Raw genomic sequence first — 14075 nt, forward strand, 5'->3', positions numbered from 1 at the left:
TGGTGGATTTTGCTGCGCATTTCTCCCCTTCTGCCTCTGGAGGATATAATAGTGCTGGAGTGATATAAGAGGAGCGGCTGATATCAGTCACACATATGATGTAATGTCTCTGGAGGATATAATAGTACTGGAGTGTTATAAGAGGAGCGGCTGATATCAGTCACATATGATGTAATGTCTCTGGAGGATATAATAGTGCTGGAGTGATATAAGAGGAGCGGCTGATATCAGTCACATATGATGTAATGTCTCTTGAGGATATAATAGTACTGGAGTGATATAAGAGGAGCGGCTGATATCAGTCACATATAATGTAATGTCTCTGGAGGATATAATAGTGCTGGAGTGATATAAGAGGAGCGGCTGATATCAGTCACATATGATGTAATGTCTCTGGAGGATATAATAGTACTGGAGTGATATAAGAGGAGCGGCTGATATCAGTCACATATGATGTAATGTCTCTTGAGGATATAATAGTACTGGAGTGATATAAGAGGAGCGGCTGATATCAGTCACATATAATGTAATGTCTCTGGAGGATATAATAGTGCTGGAGTGATATAAGAGGAGCGGCTGATATCAGTCACACATATGATGTAATGTCTCTGGAGGATATAATAGTGCTGGAGTGATATAAGAGGAGCGGCTGATATCAGTCACATATGATGTAATGTCTCTGGAGGATATAATAGTGCTGGAGTGATATAAGAGGAGCGGCTGATATCAGTCACATATGATGTAATGTCTCTGGAGGATATAATAGTGCTGGAGTGTTATAAGAGGGGCGGCTGATATCAGTCACATATGATGTAATGTCTCTGGAGGATATAATAGTACTGGAGTGATATAAGAGGAGCGGCTGATATCAGTCACATATATGATGTAATGTCTCTGGAGGATATAATAGTACTGGAGTGATATAAGAGGAGAGGCTGATATCAGTCACATATGATGTAATGTCTCTGGAGGATATAATAGTACTGGAGTGATATAAGAGGAGCGGCTGATATCAGTCACATATGATGTAATGTCTCTGGAGGATATAATAGTGCTGGAGTGATATAAGAGGAGCGGCTGATATCAGTCACATATATGATGTAATGTCTCTGGAGGATATAATAGTACTGGAGTGATATAAGAGGAGCGGCTGATATCAGTCACACATATGATGTAATGTCTCTGGAGGATATAATAGTGCTGGAGTGTTATAAGAGGAGCGGCTGATATCAGTCACACACATGATGTAATGTCTCTGGAGGATATAATAGTACTGGAGTGATATAAGAGGAGCGGCTGATATCAGTCACATATGATGTAATGTCTCTGGAGGATATAATAGTACTGGAGTGTTATAAGAGGAGCGGCTGATATCAGTCACATATATGATGTAATGTGTCTGGAGGATATAATAGTACTGGAGTGTTATAAGAGGAGCGGCTGATATCAGTCACATATGATATAATGTCTCTGGGGGATATAATAGTACTGGAGTGTTATAAGAGGAGCGGCTGATATCAGTCACATATGATGTAATGTCTCTGGAGGATATAATAGTACTGGAGTGATATAAGAGGAGCGGCTGATATCAGTCACATATGATGTAATGTCTCTGGAGGATATAATAGAGCTGGAGTGTTATAAGAGGAGCGGCTGATATCAGTCACACATATGATGTAATGTCTCTGGGGGATATAATAGTGCTGGAGTGTTATAAGAGGAGCGGCTGATATCAGTCACATATGATGTAATGTCTCTGGAGGATATAATAGTGCTGGAGTGTTATAAGAGGAGCGGCTGATATCAGTCACATATGATGTAATGTCTCTGGGGGATATAATAGTGCTGGAGTGTTATAAGAGGAGCGGCTGATATCAGTCACACATATGATGTAATGTCTCTGGGGGATATAATAGTACTGGAGTGATATAAGAGGAGCGGCTGATATCAGTCACATATGATGTAATGTCTCTGGAGGATATAATAGTGCTGGAGTGATATAAGAGGAGCGGCTGATATCAGTCACATATGATGTAACGTCTCTGGAGGATATAATAGTACTGGAGTGATATAAGAGGAGAGGCTGATATCAGTCACACATGTGATGTAATGTCTGGAGGATATAATAGTACTGGAGTGATATAAGAGGAGCGGCTGATATCAGTCACATATGATGTAATGTCTCTGGAGGATATAATAGTACTGGAGTGTAATAAGAGGAGCGGCTGATATCAGTCACACATATGATGTAATGTCTCTGGGGGATATAATAGTACTGGAGTGATATAAGAGGAGCGGCTGATATCAGTCACACATATGATGTAATGTCTCTGGAGGATATAATAGTACTGGAGTGATATAAGAGGAGCGGCTGATATCAGTCACATATGATGTAATGTCTCTGGAGGATATAATAGTACTGGAGTGATATAAGAGGAGCGGCTGATATCAGTCACATATGATGTAATGTCTCTGGAGGATATAATAGTACTGGAGTGTTATAAGAGGAGCGGCTGATATCAGTCACATATGATGTAATGTCTCTGGGGGATATAATAGTACTGGAGTGATATAAGAGGAGCGGCTGATATCAGTCACACATGATGTAATGTCTCTGGAGGATATAATAGTACTGGAGTGTTATAAGAGGAGCGGCTGATATCAGTCACACATATAATGTAATGTCTGGAGGATATAATAGTACTGGAGTGATATAAGAGGAGAGGCTGATATCAGTCACACATATGATGTAATGTCTCTGGAGGATATAATAGTACTGGAGTGATATAAGAGGAGCGGCTGATATCAGTCACATATGATGTAATGTCTCTGGAGGATATAATAGTACTGGAGTGTTATAAGAGGAGCGGCTGATATCAGTCACATATGATGTAATGTCTCTGGGGGATATAATAGTACTGGAGTGATATAAGAGGAGCGGCTGATATCAGTCACACATGATGTAATGTCTCTGGAGGATATAATAGTACTGGAGTGTTATAAGAGGAGCGGCTGATATCAGTCACACATATAATGTAATGTCTGGAGGATATAATAGTACTGGAGTGATATAAGAGGAGAGGCTGATATCAGTCACACATATGATGTAATGTCTCTGGAGGATATAATAGTACTGGAGTGATATAAGAGGAGCGGCTGATATCAGTCACATATGATATAATGTCTCTGGAGGATATAATAGTACTGGAGTGATATAAGAGGAGCGGCTGATATCAGTCACATATGATGTAATGTCTCTGGAGGATATAATAGTACTGGAGTGATATAAGAGGAGCGGCTGATATCAGTCACATATGATGTAATGTCTCTGGAGGATATAATAGTGCTGGAGTGATATAAGAGGAGCGGCTGATATCAGTCACACATATGATGTAATGTCTCTGGAGGATATAATAGTACTGGAGTGATATAAGAGGAGCGGCTGATATCAGTCACACATATGATGTAATGTCTCTGGGGGATATAATAGTGCTGGAGTGATATAAGAGGAGCGGCTGATATCAGTCACATATATGATGTAATGTCTCTGGAGGATATAATAGTACTGGAGTGATATAAGAGGAGCGGCTGATATCAGTCACACATATGATGTAATGTCTCTGGAGGATATAATAGTGCTGGAGTGTTATAAGAGGAGCGGCTGATATCAGTCACACATATGATGTAATGTCTCTGGAGGATATAATAGTACTGGAGTGTTATAAGAGGAGCGGCTGATATCAGTCACACATATGATGTAATGTCTCTGGAGGATATAATAGTACTGGAGTGATATAAGAGGAGTGGCTGATATCAGTCACATATGATGTAATGTCTCTGGAGGATATAATAGTGCTGGAGTGATATAAGAGGAGCGGCTGATATCAGTCACATATGATGTAATGTCTCTGGAGGATATAATAGTGCTGGAGTGATATAAGAGGAGCGGCTGATATCAGTCACATATGATGTAATGTCTCTGGAGGATATAATAGTACTGGAGTGATATAAGAGGAGCGGCTGATATCAGTCACATATGATGTAATGTCTCTGGAGGATATAATAGTGCTGGAGTAATATAAGAGGAGCGGCTGATATCAGTCACATATGATGTAATGTCTCTGGAGGATATAATAGTACTGGAGTGTTATAAGAGGAGCGGCTGATATCAGTCACATATGATGTAATGTCTCTGGAGGATATAATAGTACTGGAGTGATATAAGAGGAGCGGCTGATATCAGTCACATATGATGTAATGTCTCTGGAGGATATATTAGTACTGGAGTGATATAAGAGGAGCGGCTGATATCAGTCACATATGATGTAATGTCTCTGGAGGATATAATAGTGCTGGAGTGTTATAAGAGGAGCGGCTGATATCAGTCACACATATGATGTAATGTCTCTGGAGGATATAATAGTACTGGAGTGATATAAGAGGAGCGGCTGATATCAGTCACATATGATGTAATGTCTCTGGAGGATATAATAGTACTGGAGTGATATAAGAGGAGCGGCTGATATCAGTCACATATGATGTAATGTCTCTGGAGGATATAATAGTGCTGGAGTGATATAAGAGGAGCGGCTGATATCAGTCACATATATGATGTAATGTCTCTGGAGGATATAATAGTACTGGAGTGATATAAGAGGAGCGGCTGATATCAGTCACATATGATGTAATGTCTCTGGAGGATATAATAGTACTGGAGTGATATAAGAGGAGCGGCTGATATCAGTCACACATATGATGTAATGTCTCTGGAGGATATAATAGTGCTGGAGTGATATAAGAGGAGCGGCTGATATCAGTCACACATATGATGTAATGTCTCTGGAGGATATAATAGTGCTGGAGTGATATAAGAGGAGCGGCTGATATCAGTCACACATATGATGTAATGTCTCTGGAGGATATAATAGTACTGGAGTGATATAAGAGGAGCGGCTGATATCAGTCACACATATGATGTAATGTCTCTGGAGGATATAATAGTGCTGGAGTGTTATAAGAGGAGCGGCTGATATCAGTCACACATATGATGTAATGTCTCTGGGGGATATAATAGTACTGGAGTGATATAAGAGGAGCAGCTGATATCAGTCACACATATGATGTAATGTCTCTGGAGGATATAATAGTGCTGGAGTGATATAAGAGGAGCGGCTGATATCAGTCACACATATGATGTAATGTCTCTGGAGGATATAATAGTACTGGAGTGATATAAGAGGAGCCGCTGATATCAGTCACACATATGATGTAATGTCTCTGGAGGATATAATAGTACTGGAGTGATATAAGAGGAGCCGCTGATATCAGTCACATATGATGTAATGTCTCAGCACTAAAATATAGATGACACATTAGGGATCATGGGGGGAGGGGAGGATTCTGCACTTCCGGTCACTCATCCCAGTGAAGATTACTACAGTCAGCCTCTCCTATGCCTGAAATGGCTGATAACAGGAAACAATGGTATGAATTTAACAGCTAAATGTAAGGCTCTGTTCACACGCAGTGACCAAAAACGTCTGAAAATACGGAGCTCCTGATTTTCAGAAGTTTTTGCATGTATTCGCGTTTTTCGCGACGTATTTCACGGCCGTTATTGGAGCTGTTTTTTCAATGTAGTCAATGAAAAACGGCTCCAAAACGTTCCAAGAAGTGACATGAACTTCTTTTTCGCGGGCGTCTTTTTACGCGCCATATTTTGACAGCGACGCGTAAAATTACACCTCGTGGGAACAGAACATCGTAAAACCCATTGCAAGCAATGGGCAGATGTTTGCCGGCGTGATGGAGCCGTTTTTTTCAGGCATAATTCGTGGCGTAAAACGCCCGAATTACGTCTGAAAACACTGTGTGAACAAAAATCAGTGCAATGGCAGATTAGATGGTGTGACCCTTTTTCTGGCTCTTATTTACACATTTCTGGGGTCTCTGTCAGCGCTGCGGTTACGTCTCAGCGACACAGACGGTTTGCGGAGGGATAACACATTATCGTAATTACTCTATATTAGTCGTCTGCTTTTGGAGTTTAATTACAATCTAATGGGGAGCGGTTGATTTAGACGGTGGCGCAATATTCCAATTATCAAGCGTGGTCCCATAAATAGATACAAACGCGTAGTCACTTTCCATTAAAGTCAGCGAAAGAAACAGAAAAGTGGGCACCCTCGTACTCCGGATCAGTGGGGACCCAGCGGGCGGGCCCCTAATTGTTCACGCAGTGGATATGCCATAAAAGCCTGTCCTGGTAATACACCTTTAAGAGAACGGGAGACATAACGATAAAGTTCAACGATCGGACCACGAATGACGATTGTTCAGGGTAATTCTTTGCTATCCCAATGTTTTATATGACCCGGGTCCCTCCAATCAGTGCAGACGAGGTGCGTTGAAATTGCGTCTATAGGTAACACTTTACGGCGCCAGCCGACCGCAAATTTGGCGCAATTCATAAGCGTCATGGAACAGCTGCACTGCAACAATGACCCCGCCAGTCATGTGACATGCCCCATTCACTTTTACGGGAAAAAAAATAATTAGCATTTGCTAAAGCCGCAGATGTCGGGGTCACATGACTGACGCCGCCATGGAAAAGTTACGTCCGGGACGCAGAACGTTTCAGCAAGTGACGGGTTAACAGCCCCTCTCCTGCGTCACTTAACAGACCCCAAACGCCATTTACACTACAAACAGCTTCACATTATCCTGCAAAGTGACAGGAGGGGGACAAAGACTTCTACAAGAGACGAGGAGGTGGGAGGCGAGACCCCCGCACAGGCGGCAGATTCAATTAACCCCCTCAGGACCAGAAGACATGACCGTACTGAGGTGACAACCAGGCAAAGTAACTCGTCACACGGCGAAACATTGTTTCTAAAAAATAAAAAAAATCCCAAAAAAAAATAAATCAGGAAATCCCAGAAAATGTGGAGTCAAATTCTTTTGTTACAAAATTCGATACAACTGTTTCTAATAATATCAGTTTCTGGGAAAGCTGGGTGACTACTAATCTGGCCGCCACGACAGGGGGCGTCACATCGATTTATGCAGCGCGTAATCCTCGGCTGCAAGACCGCAGCATCAATAGGAACGCTTACCGTTCAGTAGCCTTGGAAAGCTGGGTTTAACCCCCCCTGTGGGAATGGAAATGGGGCCATAGTGGGTTTCTCTCCTGATGCAGCACTGAATGAGTTAACAAGACAGACGCCCGTGCCCCCCCTAAGTCGTATTGTTCCCTCCTAGATGCCACGCTGCCCCTGGAAGACACAAAGTCCTAGAACAAAACAAACACTGGGGGCTTCCCCGGAGTAAGAGACCCCCGCCCACCAACTATCTCCAGCCGCAGAACAAAACCTCCCCATTTTACCCAGCAGCCTGCGACCCAAAAAAGACAGGGGGGAGAAGAGTAACCCCCCCCCCCCCCACCAGCTGAAGCCATACACAACAGCAATGGTTAAAACCAGACAAAACAAAAACCCCCATAGATTGTCAGCTCTTGGGACAAAATGAATATTACTTTTAATGCGATGAGATCGACTTAAAAGCAAAAAATCCCATTAGACACGAATCGTCCCTATAACTGGGTGACAACTTCTCATTATGGCATCCGGTCACCAAGCTTTCCCAAACTCCTGAACGGCAAATGTTCCAATAAAGTGTAGAAGATTTACTGTTCAGATGTGGAAGCGCTGATTGTGGCCATATTGGTTGTCACCCAGCTTTCCCAGAATCCTGAACAACAAATCCTCCTAGTTATAAAGTGACATCTTCAGGAGCCTGGGAAAGCTGGGTGACTGGAGGAGATGTAACCGCACTCTTATAAGTTATCACCCAGCTTTCCCAGAAGCAGATATCACACAAAGAGCCGACGACATGAGGGAACAAGACGATAAACGGTCACAGGGATTCACATCGCGGTCCGGCCGCCATTAGTGACACGTCCGGACATAGATCACGATACGTTTACGATCAATCCCAATAGATTAATAATTGGCGTAAATTAACGATAATTTGTCATTACGCCGATCACTAACCGGAAACTTAGGAGACGCATGGCCAGCACCGCGCAGGCAACAGAGCTGACACTCTAAGGCTGGGTTCACATTGTGCAGTTTTTCTTGTTTGGGCAGATTAACTCCTCTGTCTCTGCATTCATCAGCCAGAAAGTTGCACATTAAAAAAGCAGTGTGTGAACTCAGCCTAATGAGTGGCGGCCAAGAGGTTAATATCACCCTGCGGGGGGCTTTTATTATAGTTATGGGGCAGATCAATCACAGATGCCACTAGTCAGTTACAAGACCCATCAATCTAGTCGCCTGGTGCCCGATGGGCGAGTGCAGCAAATAGAGGCCACACCCACCGCTCCAGGACATGCCCGGGGAGGGACAGACATGGATGTGGGGCATGTGCCAGGCAACACCCCACACATCGGGGCAACAAACAGGGACAGGCAGATGTGAGTCTCCTGGAGTGACCCCATATACAATGTGTGTGGGGGGACAAGACCTCCGAAGACACTGGGCAAACCAAGAAAATGATGGGGTGAGGGGAGGGGGGTGAGGTCACCCTGGTGCCCCTGTCGCCCCCTAATACCATCCCTGAAGGTTACCCCAACAATGAGTCCAAGTAAAGTCCACATCCTCAATACTACAACAACCCCTCCCCCCCAAATACTACCCTCTACGTGACCCCAATATCTCTCTGCCGGCAGACACCGCGCCCCCCCCCCTCCCATTCATGACTCCTCGGCTTTGATCACCCAAATACTGACAGGTCCTGTGATCCCGTTACCCCAATTATAAAAAAAAACTATTACCCCAGGAAGAGATGAAGGCGCAAAAAACTGCAGATACTGACAGCCCCAGAATAACAGCACCCTGACCCCAAAATACAAACCCAAACACCCCCCAATAACCAGAACCCCAAAGTGCTGATACCACGATCCCCATAATACTCAGATCACCCCCCCCCCCCCATCACAACCCCTCTCCATAATACCCAAGAGAATGGGGAAAGGGTCAGGGGGTTACAGCCAAGAGTATTAGTGGTCGGTTACCGCCGACAGTGTTAATGCGGCGTGGGAGGGGCTGCCGCCGACGGCACCATGGGGGCGGGGGAGGGCGGCCGCCGACGGCACCATGGGGGCGGGGGGGGGGGGCGGCCGTCGACGGCACCATGGGGCGGCCACCGACGGCACCATGGGGGCGGGGGGGCGGCCGCCGACGGCGCACCATGGGGGCGGGGGGCGGCCGCCGACGGCACCATGGGGGGGGGGCGGCCGCCGACGGCACCATGGGGGGGGGGGCGACGGCACCATGGGGGCGGGGGGCGACCGCCGACGGCACCATGGGGGCGACCGCCGAGCGTATTGACGGGATGGGGGCGACCGCCGAGCGTATTGACGGGATGGGGGGCGACCGCCGAGCGTATTGACGGGATGGGGGCGACCGCCGAGCGTATTGACGGGATGGGGGCGACCGCCGAGCGTATTGACGGGATGGGGGCTACTGCCGATGGTATTGATGGGATGGGGGCTTCTACCGAAGGTATTCATGGAATGGGGGGTTACTACTGAGTGTCAAGGGGATAAGGGGTGTAACAGGACTCAGTGTATTATGGGTAGAGGTAGTAACATCAGGTGTGTTACTCCATCAGAGACCCATTACTACTACCACACCTCCATCCATAAAGTTGGGAGTAACTTTCGCTGAGCGTTGTGGACATGGGGCAGTAATGGGGACTGAGTATTGGGGGCGGGGTGATATTACTCAGCATCACCGCACTAATACTCAGAGGAAAGTTACTCCCATCATCCTCGGGCACTGAACCCATTCACACAGCACAGTCCACATTACGGTCACCACCAGTAGTAGTAGTTGGGGGTAGTTGGTATCTCGCCCTCTATCCTGGATCCGGACACAGTGACCCCACGCTCAGGCTGATACCCGGGACTCACCTCAATCTCGAAGTCGGGCAGCTGGAAGGCGGTGCGGAACAGGGAGCAAAAGTGGGCAATAGCTGGGACCCGCCAGCAGGAGCGGAGCTCTCCCAGGGCACCGTCCGGGGGCATCCCGAGGGCAGCACCCCGAGCCCGGACACAGCGTGCGGGACGAGCGGCCACAATGTGAGCCCCGGCCGGGGAGGAACAGATGGGAGCGGTGGGCGGGACTGGCGACGTGACACCGCCCACCATACAAAGCCACGCCCACTGCACGATAATTCCACGCCCGCTTCCGCCCTCTCTAATATATCCATCCAAACTTTACCGAACCACGCCCACTGTACGGTAACGACACGCCCATCTACCCCTCGTACTGAAGAGAAAATACTAACAATACTATAATAATAATAATAATAATTATAAAATCAGTAAGGCTGCTGGGAACGCCGCTCCAGTCACTAATACTTATAATACTACTGATAATAATCATACTAATAATACTACTACTGATAACCCCACTAATACTTATAATACTACTGATAATAATAATCATACTAATAATACTACTACTGATAACCCCACTAATACATATAATACTACTGATAATAATCTTACTAATAATACTACTACTGATAACCCCACTAATACTTATAATACTACTGATAATAATAATCATACTAATAATACTACTACTGATAACCCCACTAATACTTATAATACTACTGATAATAATCATACTAATAATATTACTACTGATAACCCGACTAATACTTATAATACTACTGATAATAATAATCATACTAATAATACTACTACTGATAACCCCACTAATACTTATAATACTACTGATAATAATCATACTAATAATACTACTACTGATAACCCGACTAATACTTATAATACTACTAATAATAATAATCATACTAATACTACTACTACTGATAACCCGACTAATACTTATAATACTACTGATAATAATAATCATACTAATAATACTACTACTGATAACCCCACTAATACTTATAATACTACTGATAATAATAATCATACTAATAATACTACTACTGATAACCCCACTAATACTTATAATACTACTGATAATAATCATACTAATAATATTACTACTGATAACCCGACTAATACTTATAATACTACTGATAATAATAATCATACTAATAATACTACTACTGATAACCCCACTAATACTTATAATACTACTGATAATAATAATCATACTAATAATACTACTACTGATAACCCCACTAATACTTATAATACTACTGATAATAATCTTACTAATAATACTACTACTGATAACCCCACTAATACTTATAATACTACTGATAATAATCTTACTAATAATACTACTACTGATAACCCCACTAATACTTATAATACTACTAATAATAATAATCATACTAATACTACTACTACTGATAACCCGACTAATACTTATAATACTACTGATAATAATCATACTAATAATACTACTACTGATAACCCCACTAATACTTATAATACTACTGATAATAATAATCATACTAATAATACTACTACTGATAACCCCACTAATACTTATAATACTACTGATAATAATAATTATACTAATAATACTACTACTGATAACCCCACTAATACTTATAATACTACTGATAATAATAATTATACTAATAATACTACTACTGATAACTCCACTAATACTTATAATACTACTGATGATAATAATCATACTAATAATACTACTACTGATAACCCCACTAATACTTATAATACTACTGATAATAATAATTATACTAATAATACTACTACTGATAACCCCACTAATACTTATAATACTACTGATGATAATAATCATACTAATAATACTACTACTGATAACCCGACTAATACTTATAATACTACTGATAATAATAATTATACTAATAATACTACTACTGATAACCCCACTAATACTTATAATACTACTGATGATAATAATCATACTAATAATACTACTACTGATAACCCGACTAATACTTATAATACTACTGATAATAATAATCATACTAAAAATACTACTACTGATAACCCGACTAATACTTATAATACTACTGATGATAATAATCATACTAATAATACTACTACTGATAACCCGACTAATACTTATAATACTAATAATAATCTTACTAATAATACTACTACTGATAACCCCACTAATACTTATAATACTACTGATAATAATCATACTAATAATACTACTACTGATAACCCGACTAATACTTATAATACTACTGATAATAATCATACTAATAATACTACTACTGATCACCCCACTAATACTTATAATACTACTGATAATAATAATTATACTAATAATACTACTACTGATAACCCCACTAATACTTATAATACTACTGATAATAATTATACTAATAATACTACTACTGATAACCCGACTAATACTTATAATACTACTGATGATAATAATCATACTAATAATACTACTACTGATAACCCCACTAATACTTATAATACTACTGATAATAATAATCATACTAATAATACTACTACTGATAACCCCACTAATACTTATAATACTACTGATAATAATCATACTAATAATACTACTACTGATAACTCCACTAATACTTATAATACTACTGATAATAATAATCATACTAATAATACTACTACTGATAACCCCACTAATACTTCTAATACTACTGATAATAATAATCATACTAATAATACTACTACTGATAACTCCACTAATACTTATAATACTACTGATAATAATAATCATACTAATAATACTACTAGTGATAACCCCACTAATACTTCTAATACTACTGATAATAATCATACTAATAATACTACTACTGATAACCCGACTAATACTTATAATACTACTGATAATAATAATAATCATACTAATAATACTACTAATAACCCCACTAATACTTCTAATACTACTGATAATAATAATCTTACTAATAATACTACTACTGATAACCCCACTAATACTTATAATACTACTGATAATAATCTTACTAATAATACTACTACTGATAACCCCACTAATACTTCTAATACTACTGATAATAATAATCATACTAATAATACTACTACTGATAACCCGACTAATACTTATAATACTACTGATGATAATCATACTAATAATACTAATACTGATAACCCCACTAATACTTATAATACTACTGATAATAATAATCATACTAATAATACTACTACTGATAACCCCACTAATACTTATAATACTACTGATAATCATACTAATAATACTACTACTGATAACCCGACTAATACTTATAATACTACTGATAATAATAATTATACTAATAATACTACTACTAATAACCCGACTAATACTTATAATACTACTGATAATAATCTTACTAATAATACTACTACTGATAACCCCACTAATACTTATAATACTACTGATAATAATAATCATACTAATAATACTACTACTGATAACCCCACTAATACTTATAATACTACAGATAATAATCTTACTAATAATACTACTACTGATAACCCCACTAATACTTATAATACTACTGATAATAATAATCATACTAATAATACTACTACTGATAACCCCACTAATACTTATAATACTACTGATAATAATAATCATACTAATAATACTACTACTGATAACCCCACTAATACTTATAATACTACTGATAATAATAATCATACTAATAATACTACTACTGATAACCCCACTAATACTTATAATACTACTGATAATAATAATCATACTAATAATACTACTACTGATAACCCCACTAATACTTATAATACTACTGATAATAATCATACTAATAATACTACTACTGATAACCCCACTAATACTTATAATACTACTGATAATAATAATCATACTAATAATACTACAACTGATAACCCCACTAATACTTATAATACTACTGATGATAATAATAATCATACTAATAATACTACTACTGATAACCCCACTAATACTTATAATACTACTGCTAATAATAATCTTACTAATAATACTACTACTGATAACCCCACTAATACTTCTAATACTAATAATAATCTTACTAATAATACTACTACTGATAACCCCACTAATACTTAT

At 40.3% G+C, this 14075-nt stretch overlaps 1 protein-coding gene across 1 annotated transcript in view; it reads right to left on the reverse strand.

Annotated features, from left to right (window-relative positions):
* The window catches only part of CECR2 (CECR2 histone acetyl-lysine reader), a 41595-nt gene extending 31451 nt beyond the window's left edge, over positions 1-10144 (reverse strand). The window contains exon 1 of the mRNA XM_075855682.1: positions 9974-10144. Within this exon, the coding sequence (XP_075711797.1) occupies positions 9974-10087 (114 nt within the window). The 5' untranslated portion in view covers positions 10088-10144. The remainder of the gene's footprint in view (positions 1-9973) is intronic.
* Positions 10145-14075: the final 3931 nt, after the last annotated feature.

The sequence above is a fragment of the Rhinoderma darwinii genome, chromosome 3, assembly GCF_050947455.1.
Source record: "Rhinoderma darwinii isolate aRhiDar2 chromosome 3, aRhiDar2.hap1, whole genome shotgun sequence".
NCBI lineage: Eukaryota > Metazoa > Chordata > Amphibia > Anura > Rhinodermatidae > Rhinoderma > Rhinoderma darwinii.